The sequence below is a fragment of the Moschus berezovskii genome, chromosome 11 (genome assembly GCF_049115385.1).
Source record: "Moschus berezovskii isolate FMDL1 chromosome 11, NW_MosBer_1.0, whole genome shotgun sequence".
In the NCBI taxonomy this organism is placed as follows: domain Eukaryota; kingdom Metazoa; phylum Chordata; class Mammalia; order Artiodactyla; family Moschidae; genus Moschus; species Moschus berezovskii.
In genome coordinates, this window is record NC_142470.1 from 108,881,453 (window position 1) to 108,903,616 (window position 22,164).

Genomic DNA, 22,164 nt, shown 5'->3' on the forward strand with positions numbered 1-22,164 from the left:
CCAGATGACGGCGGGCAAGCAGCAGGAGCAGCCCCCAGCCAGCATGACCAGCGAGGTGGAGGTGCTCAGGGCGCTGAAATTTCTTTTTGACCACCACAAGGCCCTGGATGAGAAGGTACCAGCCACCCAAACCTCCTGGATTTGTACACTTGCTGCCTTGTTAGGTGGATGATGCATGTATTTATGTAACTAGTTGACTTTTGAGCTTCTTGAATTCTTGTAAATACATTTTTTCTGTAAGATGTCAGTTTTATATGGCTCAGGCATGTCCGTATCTTTGCGACCCTGTGGACTGTAGCCCACCACGCTCCTCTCTTCATGGGGCTTCCCAGGCAAGAATACTGGAGTGGGTGGCCGTCTTCTACTCTAGGGGATCTTCGCGACCCAGGGATTGAACCTGCCCTCTTGCATTGGCAGGCAGATTCTTTACCACTGAGCCACCTGGGAAGCCCCCAGTTAAAAAGTATTAGTTGGCATAAATGTCTCAAGATTTATTATATTCTGTATATCAATTTGCAGTTAAAAACTGGGTACTAGAATTAATTTAGGATAACATTTGTTCTCTCAAACTTAGAATTTAAAGCTGTTAACAAGCAGATTTTCTTGATGTTAAGATCAATGAGAGCCATTAAAGATACTCTGTTACAGTAGCCATGTATTAGGGTGAGCATAGAATGAGGAGTGCACTAACGTGTATACACACATCAACACACAGTGACTCGACCCCTTTTATTTGAGTTGAGAGAGCGATTACGTATAGCACACGAAAGGTGTCGTTTGTTAGAAGAAGAATTAGGTGCTACACATAAAGAGGTAAGTTTGATCAGTCATCGTGTAATTTCAGTTATGGGTTTGTCATTTGTATCCTTTCATTTTAAAAAAGTATGAAGGCTGTAGTGGTGGGCATCACATGCTATTTAGCGTTCTGATTGAGGACCCGCCCACCTGGGGTATTTTAATGACTAGCAAACTAGACTTGTGGCTCAGAGCTGCAGGATCTCTTAAGCACCCCTTTGTCCAGGAGAAGACAAAGTCTGACTCTAATCACCCGGTTCTAATCGGGATGGACAGCATCACCAATGCACCATGTAGGTCTGAGCAGCCGTGAGGGTCCTGTGAACTCCCAAGTGCAGAAGGCAGTTTTGACCTCACCGATTTCCCGGAAGTGCTGTGTTCCCTCCCTCCCAAAACAAGGCTCTCTAAGGCTTCCTTTCCCCCTTAGAGATCGTCCGATGGCTCTCTAAGCCACGAGCAAACCCTGGCTAAGATAAGCGAGCTCCAGGAAGTCATAGACAAGCAGTTGTGGGAGCAGAGCCAGATGGAAGAGCACCTGGCAGCTCTCTCTGCCCACATGAGAGAGCTGGAGGAGGACCTGGACACGGCCAGGAAGAAACTACTCAAGTCCAAGGAAGTGAACAGGAAACTGGAGCGGGATGTCTGTGAAGTGAGTGACGGCGGCCGTGTCTGTTGCCCTGAGGTGGTTGTGGGTCCCTTGTTCTCCCGGTGATCTCAGCCTCGGGATGGCTGCGCGAGTAAGAGTAGAGCTCTGGCGAGACACGACAGGCTGTCTCCCTGCCTCTGTGTCAAGGTCTCTGGGGTAGAAGAGGCCTGATCCAGGCGGTCCATTGGCAGTGGACCAACATGAGGGTAGCCCTTGCGCTGTGCTGCACCCTGGGTGTGGACTCCTCATTTCTACAAGTTCTAGGGGGCCCAGTGTGTTCCTTTTAAAACATTCATTTATCCGTTCATTCATTTCGTAGCATGTAGTTGCTTTACACTGCTGGGTCAATTTCTGCTGTGCAGCAAACTGAATCAGTCATGTATATGTGTATATATATATCTACATATATCCCTGTTGTTTAGATTTCCTACCCATTTCCTTCACCGCAGAGCACTGAGGAGCCTTCCCTGTGCTGTACACTAGGTCCTTACTCGCTGTTGACTTGATGCGTAGTATCAGCAGTGTATATATGCCAGTCCCAGTCTCCCAGTTCATCCCCCACACCTGCCTGTCGAATGTATTTCTGACGATGCTGAGATTTCCTTCTGATTCGCTCAGGCGAGTCTGGTGATGTCTGTGGAGGCCGTTCTCTCGGAGAGATGGGAGCATGCTGTGTGGGCTCTGCCGAGGCAGCTTGCCTGGCCATTTTCTCTGGTTTGCTGAGGTTCCGCTCCTTGACAGGGATGTGTGACGGTGATCCCGGCGGTCCGACCAGTCGAGTGGCGTTTGCTCACCCTCAGGTCCTCAGGCCCAAGCTGTGTAACCGTGTAGAATCCTGATGTTTCTGGCGGTCGTGTCTGCGGGTGTCATGATTTATGAGAAACTACCTAACGGTCACTGTGAAAACAGAAGAGTGCTGGGGGTTCAGGCCTCCTCCTGTGAGCCTCACCTCTCCTCTGTACGCAGACAGACAGCGCCCACCCTGCCCCACCCCTCCCCTGTGACACCGTCTCAGACAGAGCCCCTCCAGTATGTGTTCCAGCAGGTGTACTTGTTTAGTAGCTTGGTGTGAGGAATTCTGTGTGAGAACTCAAAACAGAAATATTTGCACATGTTTGTATAACCTTCTCACACTACTCTTTGGCAACAGGAGGAGATTAGGTGGCAGAGTTTAATACGCTGAGAATTCTGGAAAAAGCGTTTTTAAGACCTTTCACTTTTAATATTAGGACTTGGCCCACATTGGTTACTTAGTGACCGCAGAGGGACCCGAAATGGATTTTGAGCTGGCAGACAGGAGTTGCACCAGCAGCAAGTTCTGGTCCTGGTTTGAGCATTTCATACATGTGGTTTAACTCTGCTTGAGAAGGCTGCTTCCAGTTGTGTTACACTTTGACTTCTGTTTCCACTCGTTAATAGTCTTACTTTAATTTTGAGGAAATTGCATGAGATTTTTCCAACTTTTACCCGAGGAAACGAGCCTCAGAGCTCCCTCTTGGGTCTGTTGTAGGTCCCTCCCTGTTCTGGATCACGTCCGCCTGTATGGTGTAGCAGACAGAGGTCCTGACTTCATGCCAGATACCTTCCCTCCTGGAATTCTTGCAATAACAGGGTAGTTTAGTATACTTTTTGTTTGCTGTTTGGATTTATTATATAACAAAGAAGCTTGGTAAACCGAGTGGCCAGACAGAACATTCAGACAGATGGCTGCCCATCGTGGCAAATGTGACCTTTGAGGTAGGTGCGTTTTTGCTCACGTCCGAGAAAACTGCCACGTCTAGGAGTTTAATTTTGAGGACGCTAACTTTATGTTTGATTTGAAACTTAGGATTTAGTCCAGTTTTGTTACTCTTAAGTGTATCGGAGTGTTCCATGATAACGGCTTACCTTTTCTCCTCTGCAATGCCCGGTGTAGGCCATGGCCCAGACGGAGGACATGGAAAAGAGAATTACTACCCTAGCGAAACGCTCCCTCGCCGCACAGCGCGAAGCTGCCTGTGTGCATGACTTCAATGATAAACTTGAAAATGAAATCGCAAATGAGGATTCTATGCATCGACAGGTAATGGCCTTTACTGTACTGTGTCTGACTTTTATAGTATTGCATTACTGAGGAGGGAAGGTAAAGACCTTTTCATGTGACTCCCATGTTGAAAATCAAGTCCCCGTGTAAAGTTCTTACGACCCTAAAACATTGCGTTCAAAGGTGTGGATGTCCATCATGGTAAATCAGCTGTACTGGAAGGAAATACATTTTTTAAAAATTGGGGGAGACTGCAACTTCCAGGTTTGAATTATGTGGGACTTGGTTTAACCATTTTGTGGAATTCCTCTCCTGACTCCCTTGTTTTACTTGAGCGTGACTCTGTTGGCTTGTTAGCGTTTTTACTGAAAGAGCAGAGAGCAGCAGGGAACTTCAGGGCAGCGGGCTGCCTGTTGAGAACTGGGTCACTGTGACAAGAGGCAGGGTTAGAGCTCCGGTCTGGTTAGGGATTTTCCTTCCTATGGTTTGGTGAGCCTTACTCGCTCCTGTTCCCGTGTGGTCTCAGATAATCAAGACTTAACCAGGAAAACCAAATCTGGCTTCTCTCAAAAAAAGTGAGTCGGGCCGGTGTGTGCCAAAGTGTATCATTGGCCCCACCACAAAAATAAAGCACTAGGAAGTCATTGAAATATATGAGGTGGAACACGTTCAGTTCAGTTGCTCAGTCGTGTCCGACTCTTTGCGACCCCATGAATCACAGCACACCAGGCCTCCCTGTCCATCACCAACTCCCGGAGTTCACTCAAACTCATGTCCATCGAGTTGGTGATGCCATCCAGCCATCTCATTCTCTGTCGTCCCCGTCTCCTCCCACCCCCAATCCCTCCCAGCATCAGACTCTTTTCCAGTGAGTCAACTCGTCGCATGAGGTGGCCAGAGTATTGGAGTTTCAGCTTTAGCATCAGTCCTTCCAATGAACACCCAGAACTGATCTCCTTGAGAATGGACTGGTTGGATCTCCTTGCAGTCCAAGGGACTCTCAAGAGTCTTCTCCAGCACCACAGTTCAAAAGCATCAATTCTTCGGTGCTCAGCTTTCTTCCCAGTCCAACTCTCACATCCATACATGACCACGGGAAAAACCATAGCCTTGACTAGACAGACCTTGGTTGGCAAAGTAATGTCTCTGCTTTTTAATGTGCTATCTAGGTTGGTCATAACTTTCCTTCCAAGGAGTAAGCAGCTTTTAATTTCCTGGCTGCAATCAGCATCTGCAGTGATTTTGGAGCCCAAAAAAATAAAGTCTGACACTGTTTCCACTGTTTCCCCATCTATTTCCCATGAAGTGATGGGACCAGATGCCATGATCTTCGTTTTCTGAATGTTGAGCTTCAAGCCAACCTTTTCACTCTCCTCTTTCACTTTCATCAAGAGGCCTTTGAGTTCCTCTTCACTTTCTGCCATAAGGGTGGTGTCATCTGCATATCTGAGGTTATTGATATTTCTCCTGGCAATCTTGATTCCAGCTTGTGCTTCTTCCAGCCCAGCGTTCCTCATGATGTACTCTGCATATAAGTTAAATAAGCAGGGTGACAATATACAGCCTTGTCGTACTCCTTTTCCTATTTGGAACCAGTCTGTTGTTCCATGTCCAGTTCTAACTGTTGCTTCCTGACCTGCATACAGGTTTCTCAGGAGGCAGGTCAGGTGGTCTGGTATTCCCATCTCTTTCAGAATTTTCCACAGTTTATTGTGATCCACACAGTCAAAGGCTTTGGCATTGGCCCCACCACAAAATTAAAGCACTAGAAAGTCATTGAAATGTATGAGGTGGAGCGCATTACGATATACAAAATAGTGGCTGCCAAAGGCAGATCAGAAAATACTACGTACCATATGCTATTGTTTTCTGAGGATTTTAAAGCCTCACGTGTCAGTACTGTCCCCAGCATGCCTGTGTTCTTGGGCCTGGACTGCAGGTTCTCAGACGTGGGCTCCCAGCGGGCAGTGGTTCTGACTCCCATGGTGAGACCCACGGTGAGGCGCCCTCCCCGCTTAGGCAGAGAGCTCAATGTCTTCCGATCAGGGGTGCACTTCCTTACTTTCAGAACAGCTGCTCAGAGGCTGTTGAGCTTGGGATGCTGTTTATGACTAAGCCAGTTCAAAGTAAACTTTTGTTTTGCTTTAAAAATATTTGAATGCCGATGCCGTACTGTGGAAGCTGTGAGAGGTTTTGTTTCCTTGGGCACAAAAATCACTGCAGACGGTGACTACAGCCATGAGATTCAAAAATGCTTGCTCCTTGGAAAGCTATGACAAACCTAGACAGCATATTGAGAAGTAGAGATATCACTTTGCGACAAAGGTCCATATAGTCAAAGCTGTCGTTTTTCCAGTAGTTACGTATGGGTGTGAGAATTGGACCATAAAGAAGGCTGAGCACTGAAGAATTGATGCTTTCGAACTGTGTTGCTGGAGACGACTTTGTTTTAACAGAAAATAACCTGTTTTTTAATTTTTTAAGGTGGAAAATTTCAAACATGCACAAAAGTGGTATAATCATATACCACTTCTATAATATAGTATAATAAATACCCATGACCCAGCAATTAGCCTCAGCAATTTCTAACACAGGGCCAGTCTCAAATAGATCATTCTTTTATCTTCTCTCAATTTTTTTTTTTTATACAGTAGGTCCTAAAACAGCTTTTTAAACCATGAGGTTGATGCTCATTTTATAAAACACAGACTTGCCAACTTTGTTATTACATTTAAAAATTGCTTGAGGTAATTATTTCCAGTTTTTTAATATGAATTTTCATATTGGAAAAGACCCTGTTGCCGGGAAAGATTGAAGGCAGGAAGAGAGTGGGTGACAGAGGATGAGATGATTGGACGGCATCACCAACTCAATGGACATGAGTTTGAGCAAGTTCTGGGAGTTGGTGATGGACAGGGAAGCCTGGCATGCTGCAGTCCATGGGGCTTCACAGTCAGACACGACTGAGCAAGTGAACTGAACTGAATATGAATTATCATTGGGAGAAAAGCTATGACCAACCTAGACAGCATATTAAAAAGCAGAGACATTACTTTGCAGCTATGGTTTTTCCAGTAGTCATGTATGGATGTGAGAGTTGGACCGTAAAGAAGGCTGAGCACCAAAGAATCAATGCTTTTGAACTGAGGTGTTGGAGAAGACTCTTGAGAGTCCCCCTGGACTGCATGGAGATCAAACCGATCAATCCTAAAGGAAATCAGTCCTGAATATGCATTGGAAGGACTGATTCTGAGGCTGAAGCTTTAATACTTTGGCCACCTGATGCGAAGAACTGACAGATTGGAAAAGACCCTGATGCTAGGTAAGATCGAAGGCAGGAAGAGAAGGTGCGACAGAGGACGAGACGGTTGGATGCCATCACTGACCCGATGGATGTGAGTTTGAGCAACTTCTGGGAGATAGTGAAGGACAGGGAAGCCTGGCATGCTGCAGTCCATGGGGTCACAAAGAGTCAGACACGACTGAACAACAGCAATCATTACAAAGAATTTAAGTGATGTTGCATGTAAAGAAAAATATGTGAATGTCTATCTCCACTGGCTTTTTTCCCCAAAATGAATTTTCTCACCTTTTACTTTGTAAATTGAATTCATTTTACCCCCTAAACCAGACTCAAGCTTCTGTTTATATACTGGGAATTTCCTCTACCAACGTGTGTGTAAGCCGATCCCCTTTAAAGTCTGCTTGTTTCTGAGTGTCAATCTGCTTGCTCTCCGAGCTCCTCTGACAGGTAATGGCTGGTGACATTAAGGTCCCCCAGGTGCTCAGCCAAAGGGAAGCGTTGGGAGTGACTTTTGACAGGTGAAGTCTCTGCCTCCCTCTGCACCTGTCCGTCTGCTCTGGTGATGCTCAAGAGCCCACCAGACGTGGCCGTGGGAGGGGACCGCCTCGGGAACCAGGGCACAGGCTGCTCACGTCACGGCTCCCCGGTGCTTTTAAAAGAAGGACCGTACTTTGCTCTTGAAGTTTATGAGTTTTTGTTTTTCCTGTTTTAGGCAAGGCAGGGAGAAGACGTGAAGGAAGAACACAATAAACCCTTATCAGATACCGTGGATAAGCCTGTGTCCGAATCAGATGAGAGGCTTCAGCTTCATCTGAAGGAGAGAATGGCTGCTCTGGAGGATAAGGTGAGCCAGCCCCAGGGCCCCTTTACAAAGAGGCACATCTGGCGGGGCCTATCCCGGCCTGGTCTGTGTGTGGGGAAAAGCTCCAGGACAGGAGTTGGAAAACTGTTCCCAAGAGGGCCTCAGAGTGAATGTCTTTACTGGTTACGAATAATTGAGTAGCAGCATTTCATGCTAGTCAATAAGCGTGACAGCATCCACAGGCAGTGTGTAAAGGAACAGACGTAGACGTGTGCCCACAACCCTTACAGAAAGCATCAGTGAGCCAGATCCCCCGATGGCCCCAGTGTTAGCAGCCGCCGTGCTCGAACTTTGTTCTCGGTCCACCCTCACCCCTTCGTTTCTTTCTTAGAAGTTTATTTCTGGGGCTTTGCTGGCAGTCCAGGGGTTGAGAGCCCCCAGGGAGCTGCCCTGCGGGGCGGGGCACACTGCCTGCTTGCAGAGAGCTGGAGACCAGGCAGGGAGGGGGACAGTAGAGGCCGCTCCCAGGGAACTTTCAGAGACTCGCAGCAGGCGCTGCAGGGAGCCCTGGAGGAGGAATCTGCTGGTTCCCGTTGTGCGATTTGAAGGCGCGGGGGTGAATGGGGGTGAACCCATAGGCAGTTGGTTCGTTGGAGTGGAGCAGGAATGATGGCAGGTGGCCTGGAGCCAGCAAAGGGGGTGGCCCTGCCCTGGGGAGGGGTCGTGATGAAGACAGGGGGCGAGGGCACTGGCCCCGGGGGACAGGGAGCCGGCAAGCCAGCATCTCGAGGCTGCCCCTCAGTTGCTTTGAGGTCATGTCTGGGAAAAGAAGGCAGGACCTGGGTGACAGTGGGGCAGGGGGGACATTTGCGGAGAGAAGGGTGTGAGGTGTGAGAGCGGGAGGGCGGCACGGGGCCCCGCAGGCACGCTCCCGTGCGTCTCTGATGACAGAGCCACCCTTGCAGTGCGAGGGGCCGCCGCCCAGAACAGCCAAGGGCCTGTGCCCCGAGAGGAGAGCGGCGGTGGGGCTGGCCCTCCTGTCCGCTGGCTGCCCCTGCTCTCTCCTGTCTGTGGGAGTTCAGACCAGCCTGGAAAACGGAGGGCTGGGAACCTGCGAGGACGGCCCTCCTCGGTGAACCAGTACAAGTGATGACAGCTGAGGTGGACCCAGCGGCTGTGGAGCTGAAGGATTGCTTTTCCTTATTTTCCTTCAGCCTGGCTGATGGGGGCATGGATGTATTTTTTTTAATGTTTGCTTTCTGTCCCTGACTCCATCAGCCCTCGCTTGTGAATAACCTCATAGGATTGCCTTCTGTCCACGCTAAGAGCTGAGTGTCACCAGGCCATATGGGAACTGAATTCTCCTCCTGCCCGTTTCTTCAGTACTGCTCGCTTAAGAGATGCCAGTGTCTCCTAAGCATGGCCCATTTATCCTCAGTCAGGGCTTCCATGTAAAATTGTGTTCAGTTCCTGATAGACTTGAGCTGCCCTGAATGTCGCTGACGAGACGTGGTCCTCTCTTGCCCAGGTGCAGACCCTGAAGGAACAGGGCTGGGATCGCGCGCAGCAAGCCAGCGTGCTGGCCAACATGGCCCAGGCATTCGAGAGTGACGAGGGCGTGTCTGACGGCGAGGGCGACGGGGTCACCCTCTTCAGCTCGGCCACTCAGCTGTCACCGAGAGGGCAGGACGATGCCGAGACTCCGACTGTGATGCTTCAGGGGCAGCTGGACGCCATCAACGAAGAGATCTGGTGGGTGCGCCTGATGCCAGCTTCCCGGAAACTCGGTTTCTCTGGGGAACTGTCTTCTCCTTAGAGAAGTCTGAGTGTTCCATAGTAAGAAAACTGACTTCAGGTCTGCCTCAAGAATTTTCAGTTCCAAGATTGCCCTTGATTCTAGAGCTCAGTCAGCCAGGGCGTTCTGTCCACAGTGTGGTGTCAGCACTCTGCAGGGGGGGCGGTGTTGTGGGGTGTCCCCCCCTCAGCTCTGAGCCCCAAGTTGGGTGAGGTGCCGAGGCGGTGTCCCCTGCGGCCCGTGCACCCTGCAGCACTGAGGGCGCGCCCTCATGTGTCGCTCAGAGACTCCCACGTTCTGGTGAAAAGCCGCCTGGATCAGAAAAGCTGGGGTTTTGGGGTTGGCAAATTCCCACTCAGATCTGCATTTTCCTTTTTAACTTAATACAGTGTGAAGATTGGCTTGTGGGAAGACAGTGGTCCAAGGACATGTGTTTGAGTTTTTCTCATCTCATCAGTAGATTTAAGATGTTTTCTTTAGACACGGTCTTGGCAGTTATAGCAATTTACAAAAGGGGACAGAATCCAAAGGCCCGCCTCGTGGTGAGCAGGGGGCCTTGGGTCTGGGTACAGCCGGGTGGCTGGGGGCCCCGAGGCCTGCCTGGTGCCACACCCGCACAGCGGTTCCCCTGTCCCAAGTCCACGTCCTGCACAGGACCCGGCAGAGCTGCTGCTCAGGTTGTTCTCGTCACGTCAGCTGAGGCCGAGGTGCCCGTCCCTGTCAGCCGAGCGTGGGGGGACTGGGGGAAAGGCAGGGGATGGACGGCACAACCAGCAAACGCAGGTGGTGCTGCCTGCACTTTTGACGCCATAGACAGACTGCTTTGTAGGCCGTGTTTGAGCACAGACGAGCTCAGAAAGATTGTCTTTCCCCTTCCCCGCAGGAAATATGGAACGGTTATATATTCTTATTTTTATAGCAAGTTGTCAGGTAAAAGTGATTTTTCCTTGACTTGATGTAAATGGTAAATTCTGTCCATCAACTTATCAACAGTGAAAAACTTTCAAGGTGTATAAGTAGAAGTGAAACTGGAGAGTTTAGTTCCTGTAAGAATCTTGTATTTTAATTTGAAAATCATTTTATTTGCATAATCGAGTATTTAAACTGCTGTATAACATCTTCCATGACACATTAGGGGAGAAGAGCAGTAACCGTGAATTCTAGGTTAATGCGGCCCATTGACATGAATCCAGAAACTCACACAAAGCTGGGGGAGAACCTCATCAAGTGATGCGTTTGTACATATACAACCTCAAAAAAAAAGAAAGATCAACTCAGCACTTCATCTGGTCTGCAGACTTGTGTTTAGAAACTCCAGCTTGTTCGTGAATCTCTGTTTTGATTGTACAGAGTTCCCGACTCCCAGTGGAAAAGACTTGAGGCACTGACGTGCATCTCTGCCCTGAGAGCAGGGAAAAGGTAGAGGTTGTCAACTTCAGGTATCTCCTCACAGGGAGAGAGTCGCCACCCAGGCCCCGTCAGAATGTTAGAGTAAATAAGTGCAATCAAACGTGAATGATCAGGGGCCACTTTGTGAGACTCAGTGCTAAGTTATTCTAAGTTTGAGAATATTCAAAAGAGGGAAAGTTGAACCTTTTTGCTGAGATGTTAATTGAGCAACTGTTCCTGGAATTTGCTAATCGTGACACAGAATGCCAGCCCAAATGTGTTGTCCAGACACACTCCTCTGCTGACAAAGGCGGGTGACGGGTTTTATTCTATTTTAGGTTGATCGAAGAGAAGAACACAGAGCAGTCGGCCGAGGAGACTGAGAGCAGGGTGGACAGGGGGAGCTTAGGCAACCTCCGTCGTTGTAAAACGATGAGCTCCCTCAGCCTGTATCCCGGCTCCAGCTCGCCCAGCAGTGGGCGCTCCAAGCCCCAAAGGAGGCGGCACAGCCCGCCGCAGGAAGTAGACAAGCTGGGCATCACGACTGGGGTATGTGTCTGCCTCCTCCCTGCCGCGTCCCTCCCCCAGCACAGTGGTTTTCTTTTGCTTGTTTGTTTTTTCTCTTTTTACCCAGAAGAAAATCAGGTACATTTGCTATGCTCAGAGGTCTAAGATTTTTAAAACTTCCTAGTCTTTAATCATTCCATAATGGCACAGTGACAAATTCAGTTCAGTTCAGTTCTGGACCACTGGCTTAGCACGTCATCGTGAACTCAGCCAGAGCCTGCCTCTGTAACATTGGGCCTGGCCTGTGCTGGGCACAGCAGCTGCAGGGAAGTTTCTGTTCTCAGGGAGCAGACAGCTTCGTGAAAGTTACCATAGGCAGCTCTCATGGCATGTGAAAACCGTGCCGCACATTTTCCACTGGGGATGCCTGGCTGCAGGGTGCAGGGCATGCGGTGGGAAGAAAACCCAAGAATCTAAACTGGTCTGCTTGCTGATGGGCCTGGCCGTGCGCTCAGGCCAGCTCTACGTGTGAAACCGGGTTAAAAGCCGGGGGCCCCAGGGAAGAAGTCGGGCTTCCTCACTCTTCCGAGTCTAAAAACAGGATGACATCCTAGGGCTTTTGGTGACAGAGTGTGTGGCTCTAAAGCACATGTCCCAGCTTGCTTTCATGTTTAGCTTAGGTTTTGTGAGTGCGTTCCTGTTTACCCCATGAAATCACGTGTACAACACTCTGCTTTGTAACTGCACTTGCATTATCACTGTTTCCATTACCACTCATTTCATGTTAGCTATGTTGTTAGTCAGCATATAATTAAATTCACTGTGAATCATTTTAGCGGCATGTGAAGTGGTAACTAGTCCATGTTGTGGTCTTCTGACACGCTGTTTTTATAATTTGCATCATTGACTAAGTAGTTGAAATTTAAAATTCTTTGACGATTTCTCTGTGGTTTCATGCTTGATTTCTTTCCGAGTATTTGTAAAAGAACAGTTCTGTATATGTTTTCCTTGCTGTTGGACTTCTCTGACGGTGTGTCTGCTTTCGTTATTGGTTTTGATTTCCTGTCTCATCCTGCTGTCTGCTTAGTCGTTGTCAGTCAGGCAATGGTCAATCAGTCGTTGTCAATCAGCTGTCGTTTGCCCATCCGTCTCCCCTCCCCCGTCCTCCCACTTGCTCTGGTCATAGCGGTGCTGTGGTCCACAGCGTGAGTCCCCTTAGTCGGGTTTGTGCTTTGTCTTCATGTCTCATTAAATGGTGTTTTTCCCCCATAGCAGTAAGTTTGAATTAGCGTATCACTAAGCAGTTACAGGAGAAGGCAATGGCACCCCCACTCCAGGACTCTCGCCTGGAAAATCCCATGGACGGAGGAGCCTGGTAGGCTTCAGTCCATGGGGTCGCGAAGAGTCGGACACGACTGAGAGACTTCACTTTCCGTTTTCACTTCCATGCATTGGAGAAGGAAATGGCAACCCACTCCAGTGTTCTTGCCTGGAGAATCCCAGGGACGGGGGAGCCTGGTGGGCTGCCATCTATGGGGTCGCACAGAGGGGACACGACGGAAGCGACTTAGCAGCAGCAGCAGCAGCATGCAGTTATAAGCGTAATGTAGATGGATCCTAAACTACATAACGTGTGTAATTCATAAATGAGATGATCCTTACATAAAGAAAAGACCCTCTTAAGTGTAGATTTAATGGATTTTTGACACAATATCCTTTCTGTGTAGGTGCTTGTATTTAAGACTCTCAATCTCATCAGCTTTTGCACAGTTAATGTCTCTCTTAGACTTTAAAAAAGTATCTTCTATGGCTAATAAAATGTAAAGACTGCACCTGCTATTATGCTAGCTTTCATTCTTACATATTTTCACAGGGAACCTGCTTTAATGAATTTATTTTGCGAAGTTTTAAATCAAATTCTTTGTAAGGATTTTACATTAATGTCCAGTAGGTGGTTAGATTTGTTCAATGTTGAAATAGGTATTATGGTAACTTTCTCATCAGTTAAATTACTGATTTAACGTTGAACATGTTTTTTGTTGAGAGAAACTAACTTATAGAGAAGTTTGGCTGAGAATAGACAGCTGTTAAGGCCCTTTATTGTACAGAATGCTGTGCTTTATTAAATCATGATGTTGTAATGGAATTGTATCTTCTGAGTAATAATTGATAGTGTTTCTCTAGTAAATCTTCAATAGCTTATTTAATTTCTGTGGTAAAAAAAAATGTTCTGTTTCCAGTTACATGTTCTCTAAATCTTCATCTCACTTATATGTTTGCAGTCTTTTTTGCTTTACTGTCTTTGCCTATACTGATTCTTGAATTTTTAGCTTCAGAGTCGCAATAAATCTGGTTTCTCTTCATTTCTTTGCATGCATCTATCAACCTAGTGATTTAAGGAAGCATCGTTGAAAGGTAAACTCCTTAGAACTTTAGCATGCGTTTGTTTCTCTGTGAAGTGTTCAATAGTCCTTATCGTTTAACGTGAATGAACACTATGTGGTTATGTACTGGTGAATAATTGATGTTTTAATGGAAGTAATGAAACTCACCCACCACGTAAAACATGCTGATGGTTCTGTTGGAAATAGGTCATTCGTTGGGACAATTGTAACAGTTTGCCTTTCTCCCACTTGTTTGTCTTCTAATCATCTCATGCTTATTTATAATAGACATAGTATCATTGGTTACTTTTTAAATTTTCTTTACTTATTCTTTTGGCCATGCTGCACAGCTTATGGGATCTTAGTTCCGCAACCAGGGATCAGACCAGTGTCCCGGCAGTGAAAGTGCCAAGTCCTAACCTCTGGACCACCGTGGAATTTATGCTCAGTGTTTTCTTAAAAGACGTGACTGTTAGATTTTCTTAAAAGACATAGATGTTAGATTTGCGGGAAGCCAATTTACTGACGGTGGGTAGCAGTGTGCAGGAGACTGTGTGCCGGGCACCGTGTCGAGTGCTTTGCGAGTCTGTCATCTCATCCCGCAGACACCCAGGTGAGGTCCAGGCTGCTGTTATCCCTATTCAGCAGACATGGACACTGAGGCTGAGAGAGGCTGGGCACCGTGCCCAGGCTCACACACACAGCAGTGTGGTGCGGACTGGTCTGATCAGAGCCTGGACGCGTACCCATGGTGCCGTCCAGCCCGCTTTCCTCCTGAGGCTCTCGTGTCCATCACGGCATCCCTGATGGAAGGAGCATCAGGAGGGAGCTCGGTGCCGCTCCCCTCGGGTCACTTGGATGAGCCCCTGTTGTTGGAGTCCAGTGCCCCAAGGGCTGGCCTTCCTTGTCCCTCTCCTGCTCCCAGCCCTCTGACCGAGCACTCCTGGGGCCTTCCTGCAGGACTCGGGCAGCCGCACTCTGGTTCAGGCAGCTCAGTGCCCGGGAGCCCTCCTGCTGGGCACAGCAGGGCAGCGCCGTCACCCTGGGGTTGGTGTCCTGGGTGTGCCGCTCTGTCAAACCTTAACATGGATCAGCCGTAGGCACCCATATGTCCTCTCCCTTTTGAACCTAACTCAAATCTCCCTCCCCATTCCACTGCTCTAGGTTGATACAAGATCATCTCTTAGTGAGACCTAGGGGTGCTTTATGGAAACCACAGTGAGCAAATTACACTCGAACTGTGTGTAAGCACTTCAGGGTGTAGCCCCCAGTCTGTGTGTTCCCGAGAAATACAAGCCAGACCCGTGGTGTTCGCATGGAGGGGTTAGGTACCTTTTCTGTGTTTCTCTGGTCATGATGGGTTCCAGTAACCTGCATCATCACTACAAATGCTCTTGGGTGGTGGCACAAGCGGTGTCCTTTCCTCCTTCAAACAGAAAGGTCTGGACGGCTTTGCTGAGAGGTTTCTTCTTACTCTCGAAACTGGTGCTTCTGAGCAGCGTCTGGCGATGAGCACAGTCCTTTCATCAGGGCAGTTCATGCCATGCAGGGTTCACGGTGCTGGCATTGCTCTGCCCTCCTACCCGGCAGGGCCATCTGGTTGTTGGATTCCAGGGAGGGCAGAGCCCGGCTGCAGGGAGGCTCTGGTCCGGGGTCTCTGCACTCAGTCGGGTGCTCTCGCTGCCCCACAACCCTGCCTCTCTTGAACAAGACAGTCCTTTAAGATGGCATTAAGCTATAACAAGGGTTTATTTTGTACTTGGGGGAAAGCATAGCTAATAGATTTTCAAATAAGTTTCTGGTTATAATGTAAAGCCTGTGAGATTGCCTTTTACGACAGTCTTTTGTTACCCAATTTTACACTTACCTCATTCCCTCAGCCGCCAGCTATCCGGGAAGAGGTAGGAGGCATCGAAGGCAAAACCTCGACCCCTGCCCCACCGCGGTCCCTTCGGCTGGACCAGCTGCACACGGGGTCGCTGCGCACAGCCAGCCACGAGGCCATCAGGGACGCCTGCAAGTAAGGGGCCTGCGCGCCTCGGCATCAGTTTCAGGAGCCCTGCACCTCTTGTCTTGAAAGAGTTGCAAGGATGATTTTACATGAATCCCACTGGGTTCGGTGCCTGGGTTTAGTGGTGGACTTCAGGTGCTGGGGGAGGAGAGCTCAGTGACCTCAGTGATTTTAGGAAACGTCCGTCTCGATGGATTGACTCCTGTGGGAGCTTTCCTCCTGCTCTTGCTAGAGGTCTGCCCGGCCCGGGGCGCGTTCCTGCCGGTGGCGGCCCCTTGCCTCTCGGGTTCACTCTTGAGGGTCCCTCCCTTTTCCTCAAGGGTCTCCTCTCAGGAGACTCTGTCCACTCCCGTGACTGACACTGTCCTCACTCAGACGACCACCTGCTGAACTCCCGTCCTGAGCCAGGCAGCGCTCGATGGAGGGCACGTGTGGTCACCTGACCAGCAGCCCTGCATGGTGACCGTCGCTCTCCTGCCACTGCCAGGGGCAGTCACCATGCGGGAGGCAGGGGGACTGCCCAGAGCGGGGGAGCTCGCCTTCCCTGGGAGTGTCGTCACCTGCCGAGCAGCGACCTTGAGGGAAGGTTGGAGCGCCCTCTGCACCAGCTGGCCTAGAGTCAAGCCCTCCTTGGGCGAGAGCTAGAGGCAGGGAATCGCAGCTTTCCCGGGTGGTTGTCTGTGGCCAGGAGCCTGCATTGCTCGTGTGGAGTGTGCTTGGTGAAGGAGACTCCACGGTCTGCTGTGAGGTTGAGGCGCGGAGGTTGCTGGGTGCCCAGTTCTATCAGTAGGTCCTGTGGACAGGTGTATGTTTGCACGAGGGTGCTGGATAACGGTCGTTTTCTCTCCCTGAAGCTCGACAGGCTCCCAGGACAGCCCCGGGAGCAACCCCAGCAGCAGCAGCAGCCAGGACTCGCCACACAAAGCAGCAAAAAACAAAAGCATCAGGTACTCCATCAGCCGCATATTTCAAAAGAAGTAAAAGGGCCGGCCTGGACACCCCGGCAAGGAGGCATTCGGACCAGGTGGGTGCTTCACCGTTCGGAGTTAGGGGGCCTGCAGGCATGTCCCTTCTGCGTCTCCCCCGTCATCCCCACGAGGCACCTGTCACTCACGCTGGGGGTCCTCCTGGGAGCAGGAGCGGAGGAGGCGTCTATCTTCTCGGTGGGTCTGAGATGATCTGATGAGTTAATGAGTGGTTGGGTGGATGGATGGATGAATTCGTCAGTGGATGGGTGGATAGATTAGTGAGTGGATAGATGGATGAACAGATGGCTGGCTGGATGGGTGGATGAAGGGAGCATGGAATGAATAAAGCAGATGTTTATACTCCAATGCTAGAAACATATTCTCCGAAATTGCTTGAGTAGGAGCTGGGCAATGGTTGTTTCCTCCAGAACAGTGACAGGTGTTTGGAAACGGCTAAGTGCTCATCAGTGAGGGGTGAGGTACAATCTGTGGACAGCCCACAAGGAACAGCCCCCTCCTTCCTGCCACCGTCCCCACCCCCAGGAGCCCGTCAGGGGCTCTGCCCACGGCCCCCGTCCCACCCCACAGCCGCGCAGGTCCTCCTGGGGGCTCCTCAGCACACAGTGTCATCACCAGGCCCCCACCTCACTCGGCGCCATCTCCTGGAGGACAGGGTGTGTTCCTGCCTCTCCAGCCAGATATTTGCTGAGTGTCTTGTTTGTGCTGGGTGTGGGATGTACAGGGGTAAGTAACGCAGATGTGGTCTGGAGCGCAGTTTAGGGACAAGAGGGGAAAAGGAACAGGTTATTACATCTCTCCCTGTTATTCAGAAATACAGCACTGCGAGGGATGCTGCATTGACTGTGTACCAGATGCTGCGCGTGCCCCTCACCAAGCAGGGGCTGCCACCTCCCGATTTACAGAGGAGACATGGCCCCGCGGTTAGGGAGTGGTGAGGCAGGTTCACACCCACGCAGTGGGACCGGGCACTTTGCCGAACCCCAGCCACCTCTCCGGTGGATGCAACAGGAATGAGATGGTTCTATGGCATCACTGATTCAATGGACGAGAGTTTTAGCAAACTCCAGGAAATAGTGAAAAGGACAGGAAAGCCTGGAGTGCTGCCGTCCATGGAGCGGCAAAGAGTCGGGCACAACTGAGCGACTGAACTGAAACCTGAGTGTGTGCTGAACTGCTTCAGTCGTGTCCGACACTCTGCAAGCCCAGGGACTGTAGCCCAGTAGCTCCTCTGTCCAGGGGATTCTCCAGGCAAGAATACTGGAGTGGGTTGTCATGCCCTCCTCCAGGGCATCTTCTTGACCCAGGGATTGAACCCACGTCTCTTGTTATCTCTTGCATTGGCAGGCAGGATCTTTACCACGAGTGCCACCTGGAAAGCCTTAGTGAACGCTGACAACTAGGAAATGCAGAAAATAAGGGCTGCTCCTAAGTTTTTTTTTTTTTTTCACTGACATATTCAATTCTTTATTTTTTTTTTTAATTTCTAAAAAAGAATTTTATTAAAAAAGCACAAATGCAAAGAAATGAACAGAGGAAAATTTATGCGTCGAACCTGGACTGGTCACTTATGATAATATACATGCTACAATTCCATGCTCCTAAGTTAAACCAGAAGAGCAGCAAGCACAGGTTGTAAAGAGGGAAACACAGGATGAGCGACAGCAGTGCTGACGGAAACAAGCAGGGATGCGCTAACCCACATAAAGAGAATACCTGTACCGTTCGGAAGAGGAACCCGTCAGCCCTCGGAGGGACAGTAGAACCAGAACGGAAACCGAGGCCGTGGTCAGCAGTGCCCACCCACACGGCCCAAGTGGAGTAGTGTCACTCACCAGGCTTCCTGCGTCCCCAGAGCTGCCGGCGGTAACATCTCTTGAGCGCTAGGCCGGGCAGCATCCCCGAGTGAGCTAAGACATCACTGTTCTCCTTCCAGTGCTGCTGCGGGGCCCTCTGTGGGCGGCCACGCTCATCCCCTGCCCTGCCACCCTCTGGGGCCTGGCTGTCCCCCGGGATCTTTTCAGCCCTTGATCTTGGGTGTTCCCAGCCCTCTGCCATGCAGGACTGGGACGCAACTCAGGTCTTGGGCTTGAGACATCAAGGAGACCGTGAATCTGGAAGGACACCGCCCTGGGGCCCGTGAGAGAGCAGGAAAGCAAAGCCCCTAGTCCAGCATCAGGCCCTCCCCCACCCTCGGGGAGGATGCAGAGCTGGGGAACGTGCCCTCAGCCACCACTGCCTCCTGCACAAGTGCCTCCTCTTTGCCTGTCCTTGACCTGAAAGAAACCCCAGCTGCTGCTGCTCCGCAGGTGATTCATAAAAATGCACCTCCTGCAAGAGCTATTGTCCTGCTGCACTGGGACTGCCTGAGTGTGCTAAGGAGTGTCAGAAAAGTGGGGATGCCACACCTCATACTGGAGGTGGAGGGCCTGATACTGGGAAGGGTCTGATGCCTGGGGAGGGTCTGAGGGTGGGGGTGGGCCTGATGCTGGACTAGGGTCTCATGCTGGGGGAGGGTCTGTGACGGGGTGTGCCTGACACTGTGGGATGGTCTGATTCTGGAGGAAGGTCTGATTTGGGGAACTTCTGATGCTGAGGGGAACGTCTTATGCAAGACTAGGGTCGGAAGCTGGGGAGGGCCTGTTGCTGGGCGAGTGTCTGATGCTGGACTAGGGTCTGATGCTTGGGGAGGGCCTGCTACTGGAATAGGGCCTGATGCTGGGGGAGGGTTTATGTTGGACTAGGGCCTGATATTTTGGGTAACCTCTGATGCTGGACTAAGGTCTGATGCTGGGGGAGTGCCTGACGCTGGGGCAGGGTCTAATGCCCCGGAAGGTCTGATTCTGGACTAGGTCCTGAAGCTGGGAGGGAAGGTCTGATGCTGGGGGGGGAGGGAGTCTGATGCTGGGGGGGGCTTCTGATGCTGGACTAGGGTCTGATGCTGGGGGAGGGCGTGGTGCTGGACTAGGATCTGATGCTCGGGGAGGGCATGATGTTGGACTAAGGGCTGATGCTGGACTAGGATCTGATGCTGGGGGAGGGTCTGATGTAGGGGGAATGTCAGATGCTGGACTAGGGCCTGATGCTGGGGGATGGCCTGATGCTGGACTAGGGTCTGATGATGGGAGAGGACCTGCCCCCGGCAGATGCTGAAGTGATGGAGCCTCTTGGCTCCGGAGCCAAGGGCATGAACACCCCGTCGGTCGTCCTTTGGGGACACCTATGTCTTCGCCTTCTGGCCTTTCCATTGTATCCATCGACTCCTAACAGAATGCCCGTGTGATGACACGGGCTCCCATTACCAGCTCTGGTCTGTTCTCAGGGAGAGGACAGCTTACCCTCGGCACTCTTGATTGGCAGTGGGAAATTTTGCTTCAGTACTTTATTGAAAGAAAGCAATAAATAATACTGCAATAAAAAAAGTTCAAAAGTAGACTGTTCGTACTTTGTCACATATTCAGGAAGTTCACAAAAGATTAATAGGAAAACAACAGTAAGAATGAATTGTACGAGTAAATTAAAGGCAGAACCCACATGTAAAGAGACATGCTGTTTCTGTCTACCGAGATCCAGCTGCATAATAAATATCACACCGTGATCTGAACGCATCTCTTGCTGGCTTTTTTAATGTGCCGCTGAAAAAGTAAAAGTTACATTTGCTACTTATACAATCCAGAATGGCTATGTCATTGCAATCTAAAAATGTACGCCTAGGTCCATTCTTTAAACATGTTTAGAAACAGATGTAAAAAGATGATTTACATACAAATAAGGCCTTTGTCAGAGCTGCACTACGCTGTCTGTCTGGGAAGTGGCACCTTCGTTGTCCAGCTGGATGGCTCCGCAGCAGGTGCAGGGCATCATGATTGGTCCCCGAAGAGTCTCACCGGAGAGGAGGGATCCGAGTCCAGAGACTAGGTTACCGGAGAGATTTTCATAGTCGTCTTCTAGTCATCCTTTCAGCCCAAATTTCATCAGAAGCTCACATTTAACACCCAGTACTTTTAAATCGCTTCGCGCTGCAGACAAAAAGCATTTCTTGCCAGAAAAAGTACGGTTTAGGTCAGTCGTTAAAATCCAACAACCATTGGTTGGAATTAAGTTTGCTGATTTCAGAGTGATTGTTGGAGAGCTCGATTACATTCTGGAAGGAGAATGCACACCGTGTCATGATGATTTTACAATCGCAGGAAAAGCCTTTCTCTCATGGTTTAACATGTAAAAATTAAACAAGAATAATTACAATAAATGCATCATTTACAAACGCCCTATATTTGTTCATAGGATTGATACAGACAAGCACTACAGTACATTCATTTGAAAGACTAAAATCAGGTATCAGAACACGAATTGATCTGAAAGGATATTTATAGCCTGAATATACAAGTAAGTAATTATATAAATGAAGTCATAAGTTTACATAAACATAAGAAACATGAAATTCTAAAATTATTTTCTCTATGGTATCCATGAGCTTTTCACTAATTAAAAACCCTGTCATAAAGTATCTTCGGGTCCATATAACAAGTATCAACAGATTAAAGATTGCATCGAGTTGAAAATGTAGTCTCTGTCGTATCCTGGACGCTGTCTAATCACCTGTAGAAGTAGTGTGGGTAAACTGGAAACACACAGACGAGTCAGTCCTGGGACGGCGGCTGGTGCCCGAGCCCCTGCCCCTCCAGACACACCCCCCCCCAACCCCATTCAGGGCTTCAGGGGCTTTGAGAATTCAGAGAAACACGGAGGACCAAGCAGATGAAGGAGAGAACTCTGTGGCGGACTTTATTCTGACGTATAGCTAAAAGCTGCTGGTAACAATCCCCAAAACCCAATCCAGCTTTCTAGCTGAGAGAACAGGACAGAGCAGACAGCCTCCTGCCCTCAGAGCGGCTCGAGCAGAGCTGGGCCCCCGGGCCGGCCCCACCAGAGGACCGCCCAGAGCAGCACCTGCAAGGGAGGGTGGCCCCTCAGCGGTGGCCAAGCCCCAGCTGCCGGTGCACCTCCGTGAGAAACGCTGGCAGGGCAGCCTTGAGAACCCTGACGCCCTGGGCCCTGCTCCCTCCGAGACCGTGCACGCAGGGCATGGCCAGCAGCACTGCCGCTGTGGGAGGGACACCCGTGCGCACAGACGCGCGGGAGCCTCAGGCCGAGCTCTGACCAGTCCGGCACCAGCCATGCGCCAAGGTCACGTTCTCTGCTGCTGAGGGCTCTCGCCGGCCGACCTCCGGAGACCCGCTGACCCTCCACTCTCAGGGCGTGGCCTCCGTGCCCCCGCGGGACCAGGCCGGCCAGTACTCACCCCGAAGCTCAGCAGGAGCAAGTCCTGACTGCAGCGGAATCCAGTCTCTGCGTTCCCGCCACGCTGCCCGATCCCAGGAGCGCGGGAGGAAGCGTGCAAACACAGAGTGCGGCTAGCCGTGCAACGTCACACGGGGCACGAGGACACACTCACACCCGCAGCAGCGCCCACTCCTACTGAGGGTCTGGGGAACCTTCTAGAGGGAGGATGAGCCGAGGAG

At 50.3% G+C, this 22,164-nt stretch overlaps 1 protein-coding gene across 1 annotated transcript; it reads left to right on the forward strand.

Annotated features, from left to right (window-relative positions):
- The first annotated feature begins 1,229 nt into the window (after nucleotides 1–1,229).
- LOC148776263 (liprin-alpha-1-like) lies at nucleotides 1,230–19,522 on the forward strand. The gene is made up of 8 exons (XM_088841690.1): nucleotides 1,230–1,444; nucleotides 3,357–3,503; nucleotides 7,481–7,612; nucleotides 9,099–9,322; nucleotides 11,093–11,303; nucleotides 15,526–15,665; nucleotides 16,511–16,680; nucleotides 17,990–19,522. The coding sequence occupies exons 1-7, from the start codon at nucleotides 1,319–1,321 to the stop codon at nucleotides 16,635–16,637; spliced, it is 1,107 nt and encodes a 368-aa protein (XP_088697816.1). The 5' UTR covers nucleotides 1,230–1,318; the 3' UTR covers nucleotides 16,638–16,680; nucleotides 17,990–19,522.
- The last annotated feature ends 2,642 nt before the right edge of the window (nucleotides 19,523–22,164 follow it).

Excerpts from the sequence above, each read along its gene's own strand:
- LOC148776263 (XM_088841690.1), top strand. The coding sequence starts at position 1,319 with ATGGAAGAGCACCTGGCAGCTCTCTCTGCCCACATGAGAGAGCTGGAG. Across the intron at positions 3,504-7,480 it reads AGGATTCTATGCATCGACAG|GCAAGGCAGGGAGAAGACGT; the intron begins GTAATGGCCTTT and ends TTCCTGTTTTAG. Across the intron at positions 7,613-9,098 it reads TGGCTGCTCTGGAGGATAAG|GTGCAGACCCTGAAGGAACA; the intron begins GTGAGCCAGCCC and ends TCTCTTGCCCAG.